Source organism: Chiloscyllium punctatum, chromosome 16 (assembly GCF_047496795.1).
Source record: "Chiloscyllium punctatum isolate Juve2018m chromosome 16, sChiPun1.3, whole genome shotgun sequence".
Lineage (NCBI taxonomy): Eukaryota > Metazoa > Chordata > Chondrichthyes > Orectolobiformes > Hemiscylliidae > Chiloscyllium > Chiloscyllium punctatum.
This window is the reverse complement of record NC_092754.1, coordinates 16672171-16691203: the sequence shown is the minus strand read 5'-3', so window position 1 is coordinate 16691203 and position 19033 is coordinate 16672171. Positions and strand designations below refer to the sequence as shown.

General features: G+C 42.5%; 1 protein-coding gene across 7 annotated transcripts in view; it reads left to right on the top strand.

Moving 5' to 3' along the window:
* camta1a (calmodulin binding transcription activator 1a) overlaps positions 1–19033 on the top strand; it is a 1308418-nt gene that overhangs the window by 1149256 nt on the left and 140129 nt on the right. For all 7 annotated transcript variants that reach the window (XM_072586311.1, XM_072586310.1, XM_072586307.1 and 4 more), the window contains one exon: positions 3610–3763. In XM_072586311.1, the coding sequence (XP_072442412.1) occupies positions 3610–3763 (154 nt within the window). The remainder of the gene's footprint in view (positions 1–3609; positions 3764–19033) is intronic.

Sequence of the window (19033 nt, the reverse complement as noted above, 5' to 3'; positions counted from 1 at the left end):
TTGACTCTTAACTGCCCTCTTGGCAATTAGGGATGGACAACAAATGCAGGCCTGGCCAGGATGCCTTCACCCCATGAGTGATTTTTAAAAAATTGTCCATAGATCCTTACACATTAATTTTAACCCCTAGAAAGATGACCATACATAGTGCCTTCCATAACTACAGGATATCTCAAAGTGTTTCTCAGCCAATAAAGTAACTTTGTAATGTAGTCATTGGTGTAATGTAGTGATGTGATAGATCATTTTCACAAAGTTTCCACAGTCAGCAATGTGGTAATGACCAGATAACCTGTTTTAGTGATGTTTATTGAGAGTTTAACATAGGAATGGACACCGTTCTCATTTTCGTAAAGACCTAGTGGTAGCATGGTGATTCAGTAGCTAGCACTGCTGCCTCACAGCACCAAGAGTCTGGGTTTGATTCCAGCCTTGGGTGGCTGTCTGTGTGGAGTTTGCCAGTTCTCCCTGTGTCTGCGTGGGTTTCCTCCCAGAGTCCAAAGATATGCAGGTCAGGTGAATTGGCCATAGGAAATGTAGGGTGACGGGGATGGGTATGGGGTAGGTCTGAGTTGGATGCTGTTCAGAGGGCTAGTTTGGACTTGATGGGCCGAATAGCCTGCTCCCACTGCAGGGATTCTATGACAGTCATGGAAACTTTGCATCCACTCAGTTTAGTGTCTTATTTCGAGAGACATCATCTCTGACAGTGCAGTACTCCCTCCTACAGCAGGTCGTGAAGAAGGCTAATAGTATGCTGGCCTTCATAACAAGAGGGATTGAGTATAGAAGCAAAGAGGTGCTTCTGCAGCTGTACAGGGCCCTGGTGAGACCACACCTGGAGTACTGTGTACAGTTCTGGTCTCCAAATTTGAGGAAAGACATTCTGGCTATTGAGGGAGTGCAGCGTAGGTTCACGAGGTCAATTCCTGGAATGGCAGGATTGCCTTACACGGAAAGACTGAAGCGACTGAGCTTGTATACCCTTGAGTTTAGAAGACTGAGAGGGGATCTGATTGAAACGTATAGGATTATGAAAGGATTGGACACTCTGGCAGGAGGAAACATATTTCCGCTGATGGGGGAGTGCCGAACCAGAGGACACAACTTAAAAATACGGGGTAGACCATTTAGGACAGAGATGAGGAGAAACTACTTCACCCAGAGAGTGGTGGCTGTGTGGAATGCTCTGCCCCAGAGGGCAGTGGAGGCCCAGTCTCTGGATTCATTTAAGAAAGAATTGGATAGAGCTCTTAAAGATAGTGGAGTCAAGGGTTATGGAGATAAGGCTGGAACAGGATACTGATTGGGAATGATCAGCCATGATCATATTGAATGGCGGTGCAGGCTCGAAGGGCTGAATGGCCTACTCCTGCACCTATTGTCTATTGTCTGTCTATTGTCTATTTCTGTACCCAGATATCAGCTTTGAATTTGTTTTGTGCTGCTGTGAGATTTGAGCCCTCAGTCTCAATCCATTGCGACACTCACCTCCAAAAGCAGCAACCCATGGCTGATATTGTTTTCCCTTCCATGCTTGCAGGGATGAGGTTAGGTGAGTTGAGGCTATTGTCGACCTGACTGAAATCAGATAAGAAATTGAAAGTACTGTATTGCTTTTACAGTCTGCTCCTACAGCTAATGTTTCGACATAGCAGGGTGAATGCCATTTGGCCCAGGATTTTCCTGCAAATGAATCTCTTCCCATCCCTCTTTATCTAACATGTCCCTATTTTCCCATTTTCCTTTTATTCAACTTCCCTTTAACCTCAAAAACCACCCAGCTGCTAATCCTTTTTCACCCGATGACTATCTTCGGTTTGGATTTCCCAAGTGTTTAGCCAGAGGAGCTTAATATGTGATTGGGTACCTTTGTCTCAGTCCAATGTTAAACATTTAAAAGAACACTAAAGGAGGAGTCTCACATGCATCCCACACACAAGCGCTGAAAATTAGAAAGAAATGCTGAAAGGTTGAAACAACATAGATGGAATGAGAGGGAACTTGTGTGGAATTTAAGGTCAGCACAGACTATTTAGGCCAAATGGCCTGTTACTGTGCAGTGCATTCTACATGATTTCATGTAAGTGAACGCATGCACCAGTGCTATTCATCTCAACAACTCTTTTTTTGGTAGTGAGATACAAGGAATTTCTTTCCTGGATTGTTAGTATCAATCTTACACGTATGGCTCCGAATTTTGGTATGCCCCACAATGAGAAATAATTTGTTTATGTCTCTCCTGTCAAACCACTTCATAGTTTTAAAGACCTTACGAGGTCATCCTTTGGCCTTCTTTTCATGACAGTAGACAGTCTTAGCCTGTTCGGCTTTATCTGATGAGTATACCCACTCGGTTCTGGTATCATCCTTGTCTATCTTTATTGAAATCTCTCTAGTTTTACTAAGTTTGTTTTCATTATTCTAATATGGAAACTGGAATTCTGCACAGTTCTCCAATTGTGATCTACTGGAGGTTAGGATTCTGCTTAACAGCCATTGTGTAATGAATTGCAGCCTGATCTATTGTGTTTGTTTGCTGCCACTCGACACCTGGTTGGAGCTTTGCATGTTAATATTACTGCTTACCAGCTGGTTGGAGAGGGCGGGAGGCAAACTGTGAATCAGCTGCACTCTCTTGTTAGCCGAGCATGCAGAACTGTGTCCTTCAAGGTCATTGGAAAAAGAAAACCTCTCTTCATTCAGCTTCAGAACTGAAATTACTGTTGAAATTAGTTCAGCGCCTGGGCAGTACTTCTCAAACCCCATGACCTTCATCACCTAGGGCAAGGGCAGTAGGGAATGGGAGCATTACCACCTCCAGGTACCCCACTCAAATCACACACCATTCTGACCGAGACAGATATCACTCTTACTTCACCATTGCTGGGCCATGATTCTGGAGTACTGTAACAACCACATGTTCTCCACGTGGATTATGGGGACATTCAAGGAGAAGGCTACATGTAAACATTCTTAAGAGGCATCTGGGATGGGCAATAAGTGCCATCCATGCCAGTGACTCCCACTTAACGAAAACATCATCTTCTCAAAACTGTCTGAGAAGTACAGGTTCCTTTGTGTGTGAGCAAATTGCTACAAAGCCTCCCTGATGAGTCTGAAATACCAGGTACATTATTAGTATTTTAAAGGTTATTTTGATGGGTAGAATCTCAGAGTATCCGAGGACGCATTTGACCCATTGTGCCTCTGCCGACTCTCTGAAAGATCCGTCTCACTCTCTTTTAAATGTTACAATTTAATTTGCTTCCAGCAGCATTTTAGCCAGTGAATTCCAGATCGCAAGTGTTTCCAACTCTTTTGATCAAATCCATTAATCATCAGACAGGTGCAACAACCTAATACAATCTTCCTGGAACTGTCGCAGATTTTGTAGGGGATTGGGGTTAAAAGAAGTTATTTTTAGTTGTAAGAAAGGATGTGTTAAAGTTTGTTCTGTTTCCACAGATGCTGTGAGACCAGCTGAGTGTTTCCAGCATTTTCAGTTACTTTGAGTGTGTTTGGTTACTTTATATGCAAATCCAATTCTTGTCTGCTTGCCTTGATAGCCACAAAGACTAAATTTTGGGGTTTCCTTGTCTCCTTCAGAATCCTGACATCGTATTGGTCCATTACCTGAACGTGCCAGCCATAGAAGACTGTGGGAAGCCATGTGGTCCAATACTGTGCTCCATCAACACCGACAAAAAAGAGTGGGCCAAATGGTCAAAAGAGGAGCTGATCAGCCAACTTAAACCCATGTGTGAGTGTCGGTTTCAGCACTACTGAATTCTTGTTGGGACATTGTACATTTGGAAATAGGGTTGCCAACCTTTCAAGATTGTTCTGGATGTTTTGAGAATTAAAGATGAAAAAGAAAACTAGGCACAAAATTATAAGGATGTTAATAATTATGCCCTATATGTAATTTTTATTGAATAATTTTGTTTTGCTGGTTATAAAAATACGCTGCAAGAAATAAAATGCTGCTTGTCTAAAAATCAAAAGTCATCCAATTAAGTAATGAAGAAGCTGTTGACTTTCTGCTTGGATGAAAAGGCAGTTTCCCTGAAGACTAGTAATTCCTAGAGAGGAATGGGCAATATAACAGAAAGTCATGTGATGAAACCTCCAGGAATGTACCCAATCTGAGTTGGCAACCCTAGTCAAGGAGATAAAACTTGAAGCATGCTCGCTTTTGAGTCAGGAAGTTAAGAGTTCATACCCCATTGCAGACATTGAGCATGATGTCCTAAGTTGAAAATCCAGTGCAGTGCTGATGATGTGCTGCACTGTCAGAGATACCGTCATCTATCTCTGAGACTTTAACCAGAGGGTGATGTGCCCATTAGTTGTTGAGGTTTAGTTCAGGAATTTTGTGGCGTTATTTTGACAAGCAGGGAAATGCCTGGTATTCTGGTACAAATTCTACCTGTAACAGACACTACTGGGGGAAGAAAAGCTAGTTTGTCGTTTGCTGTTTGCGGTCCTTGTGACGCCCACAACCCAAGAATGATTTTTTAGTAGAAAATGGGCAATGTAGCGGGAGGGTAATTGACGCTCATGGATTTGAACACCAGCAAGAATCGCAACAGGAAGGAAGACAACTGCTAGAAAAAGGAGAGATGAAAAATTGAATAAAAGAAAACATTCGCTGTACCGAATGAGTGTTATAGTTTCCTAGCGGGAGTCTTTGAAAAAAATGTGGTGAGGGAAGGAACAGCACAGAACAAAAAATGCAGCAAAACAGCAAGTAGCTTAATGTTCTGTGATGCTACGCACCATTTGCAGCCTTGTAATAACGCACAACTGTCCTGAACTGCTATGTAAAGCATTCCTTTGTGAAACCAGTTTAATGAAAATTCCGAGAGGGTGGGGAGAAATAAATACTTGGATTCCATAGGAGATTGCAAAAAGTGAATTGGGGCACGGGACCAGAGACAGCTCGTCGCCGCTTTTAACATGAGCGATTTGTAAAAGCAACGAGGGAGGTGACAGAAAATGTAATTCGAAATGGGTCCGGGCTTACTCACCAGTGCATTGTGCATCCTTTTTCCATCTGGCCCCTTTGCTTACAGCCGACCATGCTGCACGCCTGCCACCTCGTGGACTCTCACTATTATTACTGAGACGAGCCAAGTGTAAAAGCGTGTATTCACACAACTGTCAGTGCTAGCCAGCTCTCTGGGGGGGGGGGCGGGGGGACGGGGTGAGATTTTCAGTTGCAACTCATTGAGCTGAGGCATTAATATGCACTTGTGTCCCCAATTTTTCCCGCACCACAAACACATCTTTCTCCATCTCCCGTTTCCTGGCATTTCTTTAATCTTGAGCATAATTTGTGCAATTTGCAAGCCTTTCCTCTTGTTAGAATGTGAGGAACAGTGATAGAGGACAGCAAAAGTCCTTTATTCAGCATTGTATTTCTTCAGTCCCTGACTCGAAAAATCATGACTCAACTCCCACTCTAGCAACTAGAGCAACATCAACAATGATACTCTGGTGTAGCACTGAATGGGTATTCCACTTACAGAGGTATCCTTTTAACATAAAACCAAGATCCAATTTGCCCTCTCAGATAAATGTGAAAAGCCCTTTAACAGAGTTCAAAGAACAGCAATGACATAATCCCATTGTCCTTGCCAATCCTTCAAACAACATCAATAAAACAAATTATCTGATCATTTTCTGATTGGTCTTTGTAAATGCGAGAGCTTGCTGTGAGCCAATTGGCTACTGAATTTCTAATATTACCGGAGTGATGACACTTCAACTGCGCTCCACTGACTATTAAAGGTGTCTTGAGTTCATGAAAGCTGGAGTGGCCACACAATTTTAACAGAGGAATGTTGTCACACATGCATAACAAGACTCTTAGTCAAGAGAGTGATAGGTTTTGAACAACCCTGTCCATTCATGATTTGGAGATGCCCGTGTTGGACTGGGGTGGACAAAGTTAAAAATCACAACACCAGGTTATAGTCCAACAGGTTTAATTGGAAGCATTACCTTTCAGAGCGCAGGACAACCACTTGATGAAAGAGCAGCGCTCTGAAAGCTAGTGCTTCCAATTAAACCTGTTGGACTATAACTTGGTGTTGGGTGATTTTTAACTCTGTCCAATCTTGAAACTTTGAAATCAGGCAAACATGGAGATGCTCAGATGAATGAGCAATATTTTCTATTGAGAAAAAGCAGAGTGAAGGGCTAATATCCAGGGTGTCTTAAACACCAAAATTAAAGGTAAAAGGGGCTCTAATCAAAAGAGCAATGACTGAATGTGACTCAGTGTCATATGAAAGCACAGCAGATTGAGGGAGCTGAGAAGTTGCTGGGACTGAATGAGCTGGAAACCAAGACAAATCATTTCCACAAAAGAAAGAAAGAGGAGTTTGTGGGATGTCTCTTTCACACTTAGGAGGAACACCAAGAGGTGGATCCCAAACATGTGATCAATAACTATATCGATGAAAGAAAAATACTTTGCATTGATATATCACTATTCCCAACTTCAAGACAGCTCAATGATCTTTACAACTAGTGAAGTACTTCAGAGGTGTTGATACACTTGTTGGAAGCATGGCAGAGAAACTGAACATGGCAAGCTACCACAAACAGCAATGTGATAATGACCAGTCTGTTTTATTATGGGTCACACATTTGTTTAGGACATGAGGAGAACCCTGTTTTGTGATCTTTTTATGTGCTTATACAAATTAAGCTCAGTTTGACATTGCATCCAAAAGTCATGTGATGAGGGCCCTGATGTGGATCATGGTTTTGATGTATGATAGGAGGTGAGGTAGTATATTGGAAGTTAGGATCAGGGCAGAGAGCTCAACATTTCAGATTATGTGTCCAAGGGACACTGCAAAGAGGAGGCCCCAGAGGCCTATGAAATGGACATTGGTGGACTTACACTGTGAGCAAAATGTCAAACAGTATGGTAGGCAATTTCTTCCTGACAATGCTGCCCCTTTAAGCAGAAGCAGCAACAAAAAAAATGAACCTGACATTTACTATCGACCTTGTCTCCATGGAGATGAGCAGAGAATGTCAAAACTTGTCAGAAATGTAATAGAATGAAAACAACAGAAAAATATAAATGCACTAATACTTGCTGCATGTGGCTCTCAGGATAATATTGCTGTTTCTCTTGGTTGCTCGATATCTCAACTCACCGCCCCATGATTGATTCCATTACACGGGCCCTTGATTTGAACCCATGCAGTGGTGAGGATTGTACTCTCTGTACAGTACCAGTACTGAGTGTGAGGCCAGTGAAGGTGAGTTGACCTAATGAGAGTGGGAGACACACAGCAGCAGAATATTTTCTTTTACCCTGAACTCACCCCAACCACCACCTTACCTGACCTCAACCCCATTCCTGACTCTCTCACCTTTGATCAAAACAATTAATTAATTACAGTGAATCATTGCTGTTTCAAATAGGACAGTAACAGAATAAATTATTACGTTTATGATAATTGAGGGCTTTTCTTTGAAGTATGAGTATGTGTAATTTAGGATTTATTTCAAAAATATTCATTCTTATGATGTAGTTATGCTGTTAGGGTTGGCATTTATTGCTCACTCCTTATTGTCCTGAGATGGTGATGGTGAACAATCTTCTTGAACCACCACATTCTGTTTGGAGACATTGTTTCCATAATGCTGCTTGGGGGGATTTCCAGGATTTGAAATTCGCAATGATGAAGGAATGGCAATTTGTTTCCAATGAAGGATAGTGTGACTGATGGGATCTTAGAGGTGATGGTGTTCCCATGCATCTACCCTTCCAGTTAATGGAAGTTGAACAGCTTTCAAGCATCTAACTCTTAAATAAAGACTTATAATTCAGAGGGTAGTAACCTACAATAGTTGTAACAATGATCCATGCTCCTGCAGGTGATCTCATCTGCTCCATTGAATTCCCAGACTTAGTTGGGGGTAAAGGGTGAAGTTCTTACATTCTTCCAGCTGGGCTGACCAACAGTTAGTCTTTGAACGAGATGTTTTAGCTTCAGTCTTTGACCACTATTGTGGGAATCAGGCAACCAAAGAGTTCCTGCTTATTGGGTGGTGGGTGATGTTCTGTCATTCTGATTCCAAGAAAGGCCTGGTTTTCAGCAGCTAGACTAAAACCCTGTTTCCTTATTATCACAATAGTGCTTGTTCAGAGTGTATGAGCCTGCCTACGCTCACTATCCTGCAAAACTTGTATTTGTATAGCAACTTTACTACAGTATAGATACCCAAGAGATTTCAGAACAGTGTAATCAACACAATCCAGCCAACGAAAGGAAATATTAGGACAGGAGACCAAAACTTTGATCAAAGAGGCAGATAACATATATTCTTAAAGGAGAAAAAGAGAGGGAGAGAGTTAAGGAGGGAATTCCAGAGCTTCGGACTTGGCAATAGAAGGCATGGTCATCAATGATGGAATGAAGGAAGTGGGAAATGCACAAGTGGCCAAAATTGAACTAGACTCACCAGGAGGACTAGCCATTTGAGGGAGAGCAACCTGTAAAACCTTACCCCAGCCACAGTTAGCAAGAGGGGAAAAATAAGCTTTATTTTTTCTGCATAGAAACAGGCCCCTCAGGGAAACAGTTCACTCCAGACCAGTCTAGTTAAATTTCCACGGAGCAACCTTTCTGCAGCTGGCCCAATTATCCAGTGCCCTTAAAACAATGACGAGCCAGGACTGGGTAACAAATTCTGTTACTGACTCCTGTACAGTCACCCCATACTCGTTTTACTGAATATGCAGAATCAAAGGAAGTCAGCAGTATAGTCCTTTATTAAACTCCAGGGCAGGAGACCAAGCCACACAGTAACCAGGTCTAATGTCAGTCCAATAATTGCCTTTCCTCACTGATGTCAGTGGAATATATGCTTGCTGTGCTCTCTGATGCACCTCACTTAAAACTGTTATCTGCCTAGGGTCAGCCTGCAGAAAAGGACAAGAGAGAAATTATTCAGTGAAACCCATTTGACGCGAGGTTTTTTTTAGGTTAATTTCATAACTGACAAATCAGCCAACTAGGGATTTCAGCCTCAGCTGATACAGATTTTGCTGGCAGATCCATCATTGCCTGGACTATAAATGTTTTCTATTTCTCTCTCACAATTATTGGAGTTCAGGTAGAGCAGCCTATTCCTTATAAGAGAAAGGAGAGGGAGTGAAAGGGAATTCAACTGGTGCCTCAGTGCCAAAGGACTGCATCTTGAGCAGGAAGCTCTTTATCCTTGCATCTCATAAAGGGACCCTGTTTTAACCGGGCAGAGAATGTTTTCCAGGCCCCTGCTGGGAAGAGTTGCACAGCTTCAGGGACCCTGCTAAAATGCGTAAGCAAGCAATATTGTTCAAGTCAGAATCTAGGCATAGGTTTCAGTGCCTTCCTCAGTGGAACATGCCCATAACTGAGATTGCTTTTTCCTTTGGGCGGCGTGGTGGCACAGTGGTTAGCACTGTTGCCTCACAGCGCCAGAGACCCGGGTTCAATTCCCACCTCAGGCGACTGACTGTGTGGAGTTTGCACGTTCTCCCTGTGTCTGCATGGGTTTCCTCCGGGTGCTCCGGTTTCCTCCCACAGTCCAAAGATGTGCAGGTCAGGTGAATTGGCCATGCTAAATTGCCCGTAGTGTTAGGTAAGGGGTAGATGTAGGGGTATGGGTGGGTTGCGCTTCGGCGGGGCGGTGTGGACTTGTTGGGCCGAAGGGCCTGTTTCCACACTGTAAGTAATCTAATCTAATCTAATCTTCCGTTAAGTAAAAGGTGAAGGATCAAGGAGAATAGATGGAATTAAAGGACAGATGATTTCATGATTTAATTAATGAGTGGAATTGGGTTTAAAGAGTTGAATGGTCAACTGTTGCCTAACTGACAGATCGATTGTTTGGGTGAAGGAATGCAAGAGCTGCTAACATCCATTGAAATGTACCCCAGCATGTATCGTCACTTTGAGGAAATGGGGACAAAACATTGGGATGAGCTGTCATGAAATTTGACAGGTGGCACATTCTGGATCTGGCATGTGCCATTTAAATGTCAGGCAAGTCAGACCTTTTTGTTCGCTCTGAACTAGTAGCAATCCAGCAGCACCAGAGCCTGTCGCAACATCAATAGAGTTTTTAATTTGGAATTCACAAATATTTGAAACAAAGACAATTTTAGTAAACTGAAGCGCTGGATGTGAATTCTGTCCACGGCACATCCAGACAGGAGAAAGCTGCATTTCCTTCATTTCTGGAGGTTTGTGTTTTGGCACAGTTGAGTGTTAAGGGATGGGCAGGGAACGAGGTATCAACATTTTGCACCAAAACAAGTGAAGGTTATGCAATCCTCAGACTCTAATGTGTCCTCTACAGGACCTCAAAACTGTCAAGCATCTCATCTCCCCTTGTCTCCCCATTGCGTACAGTCTACAGCTGTTTGAGATCTTTGGGGTTGATAGCTGCTTTGGATGCCTAACCACATATGGAAACAATCTCATCTCTGACCCGGAAGGTAGTTGGTTTAAGTGACACTCCAAGACTTAAGCATGCAATCTAGGCTGTTCCTCAGGTTACTGAGGGAATGCCGCACTGTTGGAAGAGTCACCTTTCAGCTGAAACCCTGTCTGCCCTTTCAGATGGATGTTAAAACCCATAGTTTTATTTTAGTAGAGTCTTTTTTATTTGTCAATTCTGCCATATACAACTGATACAGTTATAAAAGAGACAGCGTTCCTCCAGTACTGAGGGTACCACATGAAGAAAAGGAGTTGGATTTTGACCTGTATCCTGGCCATTATTCATCCTTCAATGGTCACTAAAATATATATCTGGTCATCATCACATTGCTGCTTGTCCCAGTTGGTGACCATCTTTTCTACCACAGAGACTGCATTTTAGAAGCACTTCATTTTAGAAGCCTTTGGGACACACTGAGGTCAAGTTTTTTCTTTTAGGGCCACAGCAAGATCAGGAAATTTTTTAAATTAAGTAAATAATTCATTGACCATCTGCTTAACCAAATCCTGACATAGAAAAATAGCTGATCTGAAATCAACAGAGGGAAGTCTCAATCTCCTCTGACTCTCCTTCATACCTTTTCCAGCAGAGTCACTAGATAATGAGCAGGAGCAGAAATTGTAGGCAACATTGTTTCTTTCTCTTTACTCATTTATTATCACCACGGTTAACTGAAGTCTCAAACTGTTAATCATTAAGTAACTCCGGAAATTGGATCTGAGATCTTTTCTGGTCAAATGGCTTAATATCCAGTGAAGATTAAGGATTGTAGCTTCCTGTCTTAGCCGTACTAGTTGCATTGAATTATGTGAAATATATAGCACAGTATTAAGCCATTCAGCCCATCTGGTCTATGCCTTCTCCCACCCTTTCTGATCTTGCTCTATGCTTCTTTCTATTTTTCACTAATGATCTTTAGATCTTCCACTCAGCTATCGTCACCTCTTGGCGAAAGAAGTTTCTCCTGAAATCGCTGTTAGATTTATGAAGGACTATCTTATCCTTCTAAATTCCTAATTTTGGATACCCCACTTGTGGAAACAGAATCAATCACATTCTTTGCTAATTAGATTAGATTAGATTAGATTACTTACAGTGTGGAAACAGGCCCTTCGGCCCAACAAGTCCACACCGCCCCGCCGAAGCGTAACCCACCCATACCCCTACATCTACATATTCATTTACCCCTTACCTAACACTATGGGCAATTTAGCATGGCCAATTCACCTGGCCTGCACATCTTTGGACTGTGGGAGGAAACCGGAGCACCCGGAGGAAACCCACGCAGACACGGGGAGAACGTGCAAACTCCACACAGTCAGTCGCCTGAGGCGGGAATTGAACCCGGGTCTCTGGCGCTGTGAGGCAGCAGTGCTAACCACTGTGCCACCGTGCCGCCCACAATCTTCTGTCTGATCCTCATTCAGCTATCTGTCTGTGAGAGAAAACAGCCGAACCTGCTCAATCTTTCCTGAGGTCTAGTGTAATGTCAATAAAATATTATTTCACCTTCTCCAGAGTCTCTATATCCTTTTCATAATCTGAAGCTAGAACTGTTCACAACTGTTCAAGATTCTAGACTGGATTAGATTAGATTCCCTACAGTGTGGAAACAGGCCCTTCAGCCCAACAAGTCCACACCGACCCTCTGAAAAATAACCCACCCAGACCCATTTCCCTCTGACTAATGCACCTAACACAATGGGCAATTTAGCCTGGCCAATTCACCTAACCTGCACATCTTTGGATTGTGGGAAGAAACTGGAGCACCCGGAGGAAACCCACGCAGACACGGGGAGAACGTGCAAAGTCCACACAGACAATTCTAATACTAGCTTAACGTAACTTCTCTTTTCTTCAGTTTTGTTGTTCTACAAAGGAACTTGAGTTCTTTTTGTTTGTTTCTATTGCCTTATTAACCTGTACTCCTTCTTTTAGAGATTTGTGGTTTCTCTTCCTCATTTAGCTATCTAGGGCAGATTTTCACGGAGTCAGAATGGGTTAGATATCATTTTTTACTTGCGGGGAAGTGGATGGGATGTGACTCACACTGGGGGAGCTCTTAAACGTTTTGAATCATTTCATTGAATGCACATTTTTTCACTTTAGGCAGAGATGAGTACGAGCTGTATCAGATTGCTCGGATTTTTTCTTCATCTCTGCGGGGCTCCTGAGGTCTGCCATGTCAGATTTTGGGTGTTGGGTTTTGAAATTGTCATAGTAGGGATATGAAGGGTCATGGAAGGACGGTGAGGGCATGGAAATGACAGAGGGATATGGGAGGATATATCAGGTGGAGGGTGTGATTTGGCATGGAGGTGGCATGAGAGTAACTGGGGTTGTGAGGGGTGAGAGTTAGGGGGATTAAGAACATTTAACAGAAACAGCCCAAAGTTCCAAAGAACCAAGGTAGGCATTCTAACCACATGAGGCACTCTCCCACCCCTGGTACTGCCTAAAATCTGCTGGTGACAGAGAGTCATGCCCCCTGCCTCCTTGGTGTGAAAATTGAGACTCTTATGCCAAGGTGATGCTGCCTATTTGGGAAATTTCCTGACTTGAACTATTTGCCTCGTTTCCCCAGGTGAATATGGCCTTCTTATTTTTCCGATAAAAATGTACCACCTCACACCCAACGATATTGAAATTCATTTGCCAGTTAAACAGCCATTCTGCAACACCTCTGCCCTACCCCCCCCCCACCCCATTTCAGTGTCCTCTGTAAATTATGAAATTGTATTGCCAATTCCCTAGTTGAAATTGCTCATGTCTGAATAAGAAACAACAGAAGTCCCTGTACTGCTTGTTATAGAACACCACTTCCCACCATTCACCCATCTGAGGAATTACCCTTAATTCCCAAAGTCCCACTTTCTGTTTTGTAGGCAGATTGCTGTCAACTCAGCTAATAGACAGGGCAGGTGGGAGTGATGAGTGGGAGTGGGAGGATACAGTTTGTACTTGGCCACCATTGACATCTTGAAGGAACCCTGAGTTGTACCAGCAGCATTTAATCAATCTCAACAGGAGCGATGTACAGCAATCCAATCCAGGGCTCCAAACACGACTAAACACGGCATTCTCAGCAGGGTTTGAGTAAGTCGCAGATAATCTATTATTCATGAACATTCGTATTTATAGTTCATTGCTCCTTTATTTGATAGAAAAAATGAGCAGAAAATCCCAGACTGTCTCTATATTCATAAATTAATACCAAAAATGTGTTTGAGTTTTTCGTGCTCCATTGATCTCTCCGCATGTGCTGTTGTGTCTCCTATTTATTATTTATCCATCTCCCTTGTGATTTTTTTGAATGGTTTTGTTCTCCTTTTTCTGACCTCCCATGACCTCTACCCCGCCACTGCCACTCTCCTCTGGTTGGTTGCTCAGCTTTCAATGCTTCACTCAAGTGGTTATCAAGTGAGGAAGGCCTGGTTGTTTGACTCTGGAAGCCATCACAGCAGTGTTTATTTCTGTCTTCCTGTGTAATATGCACACACAAACCGACTAGCAGGAACCCCGGCTGATAAACCTCTCTTTATCCTGAGCATCACAAATCATGAGGTGATCCCAGCTAGGCTCCACAGAGACTAGCAACTGAACAAGACCCATTTGATTTGGACCTAGGTCAGGCATTGCTTAACCTCCACCATCAACCCATTAGCCTTGCCCCATATTGTTCAACAGACTTCTGGCCTTCAACTATGTAGCCTCACACGTGAAGCACAAACACAGGAGAGATAGCAAATAGCAGCAATCACCTGCTGGATATGACCATTCCCATAAGGCACGAGTCTTGTGTATAATTCTGCGAACCATTGGCGAAAGTACTGCTGGGAGAGAAGCATTTTTTTTAATCAGTAAGTTCTTAATCCTTTGAAATGTATTGTCTGAAATGATGGTGGAAGAAACTTCATCTACAGAGTTCAAAAGGAATTAAACAAATACTTGAAAAAGGGAAAAAATGCAGGGCTATGGGGGAAATGAGACTGTTTGTACAGCTTTATCAAAGAGCTAAAACAGGCACGATGGGCTGAATAGTCAGCTTTTGTGCTGGTAAATGATGAATAAATTATGAGGAGAAGGACATGAGCAAAGTCTCAGAACAGAGAGACTGCTCTTTCATATTTTTAGAGGTGCGAAGGTGGTGATTGTGGATGTGGGAAAGGGAGGGGAAAGGAAGAGTGGTCGCTTAGACGAGGTACCAGTTTCAGATGCCATTCCCAAAATATAGGGTGCACTATGACCTTCAAAAGAGGAAGGGGAGGGAGAGTGTTAATAAATATGTTCTTGCAGTACAACCTGTACACAAGGAAAACCAGGGCAGTTTCAGAAAGGGAGTCCCTCGGTGATATGTTTCCTTTGACCTGTGTAGTTAAATTTAGAGCAGCTATTAGCAGGAGCTGTGTATACTCGAAGGGTAAATGGAAATATACTGCGGGAAGCTTCCCCTAATTGCCTGCCCTAGTGGGTTATTGGAGCATACCAGGGATGTGTGTAGATAGGCCCATTACCAATCAATATCCAGGCTGTGGCCCCACACTATTTGCTATTCAGCGCAAACAGCTTACAGACTCATCTTGGAGGGTGATTTTCTTTTTAATATGAATCTTTTTTTAAAAAAATGAGACAATTTGCATATTGTACATGCCAAGGAACTCAAAGAAATTTGCATGCAACACCCAGAGGCTTGTGCCTGCAATCTGTCACCCTTCACTGAGTTTAATTCTATAACCTTCTCAGAAGCCAGACAGTTTGCTCCCAACGTATTGCAATCAGTTTGTCTGCACAGACGGCATCAGCATAACCTTCATTCAACTCAACCAGCTCCACAAACTTTCAATTTAATGGTAAATAGAATTGATTTTTTTTTATTATTTCAGACAAAAGAGAAAAATAAGGTTCTGTCCCTCAACACCTCATTTCCATTCTCACAGTGTATGGCAGTACAGTCATTCTCCTGAATGTCTTTAAATCAAAATTTGGACACAGCAAAGTACTATTTATGGCGATATGATAATGATTAGATAATCTGCCTTTGTATTATTCGTTAAGAGATAAATATTAGCCAGGTCATAAGGTTAACTCCCTGGCTTTTCCATGAAATAGTGGCCATGGGATATTTTACTTACACATGAGAGTGAAGATGGGACCTCACGTTAACATCCTATCTAAAAGCACAGTACTCTGACAGTGCAACGTGCACCCTGTGTGGCACTGGTCTGTGAAGCTAGCTTACTGGCTAGTTTACAGTGTGGGCTTCAAACTACAGCCTTCTGCCAGAGAGGTCAGAATGCTACTAACAGAGACCTTGATGACTAAAGAGACAGGTGGCAGTTAGCAAATGTTCTCTGAAATTGCAGACCATTGGTGGGACAACAGAGTAAAGTGGCATATATTGGCATGAGGGTTTGTATAGGAAATGCATCATATGTGTATAGCTGGATGGGAGGAATATATACTACATCATTTCCTTTATTCATTCACAGGATGAGGGCATTGCTGGCTAGGCAGCATTTATTGCCCACCCCTGATTGCCCAAGGGCAGTTAAGAGTCAACCACATTGTTGTGGGTCTGGAGTCACATGTAGGCCAGACCAGGTAAGGCTGGCAGTTTCCCTCCCTAAAGGACATTAGTGAACCAGGTGGAATTTTCCAACAAGCAGCAATGGGTTCTTGGTCATCGTTAGACTCTTAATTCTAAATATTTATTGAGTTCAAATTGCACCATCTGCTGTGGCAGGATGCGAACCTGGGTCCCCTGAACATTATCTGGGTCTCTGTGTTAAACATCCAGTGATAATACCACTAGGCCATTGCTTTCCTCATTTATGTGCAGGGCAAATATACTGAATGGCTGTGAGTTATATTAAAAGCCCATCTCTAGGTGGTGCAAAGAGCACACATGCACAAGGGAAAGCTGATATCATTTGTAATTGATGAAAGTGCTTACAAGCATGGGAACTAGAGGCAATGCAACAAATCCAGTACTTCAGCCCCTTTTCCACATTTCAACAGGGCCTAAGCTTTCCTGCCATTAGGGCAAAGTAAATAAACAATCCCCTAGATCCCCTCAAATGCCCCAATATTCATTGTTAATCTCACACTGATGTGATGCTGTTATCAGATACTGTTTGCACACATATACCCCGGGGCCACAGTGGCACTGGTCACTGCTGAATGAAACCATCTTCTGTTCACTGATTCAATGACACCCATAGGTGATATTGAGGAAGGCAGTCCATATGCAGTCTTTGCCCCATTATAAAAGCTGAGGGGACAGGGATAAACCATGAATTCACCAATCACCCCACAAAAATCAATGGAAACTTAGCTCATTTCACCCTCATTACAGTTTGCTTGCAATTATGTTGCTATCCATCCTTTTAAATTTACGCTTTCTGCAATCTAAAATACTAGTATTTGCTTTCAGTGTCTCTGCCAACGAAGGGTAAATTTAAACTGGGACAATCTGCCTGTGCACTGGCGCTGATGTCGTTCCACGTGTTATGTGGAACTTGAAGCTTGTCACGGCCAACTGATGTCATAGTCCTGTGTATGCTTGTGTGGGAATGATGCCCATTTTGTTTTGCAGATAACTATTCCAATATCGTACACCAATTTTATGTACAGGAAAATATGTTGGGCACAGTGTGTGTAAAGGGGCAATATGTAGGACATAGACTATGTGTAGGGGAAATATTTAGGACACAGTCAGATTTGGGTGCGATGAGTTACCAGCACAGAACAAGGATTCAGATTTGGGATCTCCCTAGTCTGATAAACGTGAGTATCAAATTGCATTATGGTTACTGGTATAGCTTTATGAAGTGAAACCATTTCCTAACCAAGATACAATCTGTGTAATCTCCTAGCCGATACCCTTGTGCAATGCACTGGCAGCCTGAGGCATGGAGTGAGCTATGCCTGTATCATATCTCTGAATCACAGATGCTGGTACATAAGACTTAGTTGAGTTGTGACAGTAAGAGAAACCGGGATATGTTGAAAGTACACTATTGTATATCTTTACTCATCCTATTTGCTCTGTCTGTTATGCAGTTCCCAGTAAAGTGTAAAGGGGCACATAACAAGACCCAGATATATTGGAAGCACTACGTAAATACACAATTCTGTTGTAGATTTCCAAACAGACCAGGAGGAAGTGAGGGAGTTTAAATTGGCAGGTATAAGCTCCCTGTTGCAGTGTAAAGGGTTTAAGATTTATATTCCATTTCAACAGCTATTTTTCATCCGTCAACAGGATATGCATTTTATATACTCTGATTGGATAGTTTAGCCAGCGGGGACTAATCTCAGAAAGAGTCGTGAATTTTTAGCACATGATTTGAGTTTGAGACTGTATCACTGACAATACATCTCCATGAACTGCTTGCCTATCCCCTCCTCCAAGCCAATATCGTGTTGGAGACTGCATAACAGAGTAAACTACATTAGTGAAGACAATGTGCTATCTCAGTGGTGTACTTTCACCTTCCTCCTGCTTCTCATACTGTCACAGCTCAACTGAGTTTTATTTTGTTTGTGTGTTCTATATCCCCTCCTCCAATTTGTTGCTTTTCACTCTCACATCTCTGCTTCTCTCTTAATACACCACGGTACATGGTTTCCCAGGTGTCTGCTAACTCCCTGGACCTTCAAAAAACAATTATTTCTCAGGATTCTCATTTCAGCCAGGAGCCAGTCAGGCCAATGAGTTAGACTTTGCATAGAATTACATGAATTATACAGTGAAGGATGAGCACATTTTGGCTATCACGTCAATGCTGGTCTTTATGCTTTACATGATCCTCCCTCCACCTTTGTTCATCACAATCTATCAGCACAGTTTATTACATGTTTACCCCTCATATGCTTATCTAACCTTCCCTTAAATATGACTATCCTCTCCACCTTGACTACTCCTTGTGGGAAGTGTGTTTCATATTCTAGCCACTCTGAGAAAAGGTGTCTCTCCTGAGTGGATTTATTGTGACCATCTTTCATCACTGGTTTTGGCTTTCCTCCCATAGGTGTAAATGCCTTCTACACATCAACTTTGTCAAACCTTTTTTATAATTTAGTCTTCCATTTGTTTCTGTGAGTCACTTTTAATAGCCGAATAAAAAGGGGCATGGAACTTCAATTTAGTCTGATGGATTGCACATCCTGCTTCAGGTGAGAAAGCTAGCATGCTTCTCGTGCATTGAATTAGTGCACACACAGGCAGTGTCATCAGCTGGAGGAAATAGAGTTCTGGGGCTCGGGGCTTAAGATGCAGCTGGAGTCACTACGCACATCCTTGAGACCGTGTGTTTTGTAGATGACATGAAGCTGGTCACCCTACAGTTTAAAAGAGTGCAGGTTGGATTAATCCCAGCTGATGTTATTCCAGGACATGTCAGATCCTAGGCAGAATTTTATTATATAAAAAAGTAAAATGCAATAAATCAAGCTATTTACATATAACACAACTTGAAACATTTCAAAACACAGAGTTAAATCCAATATT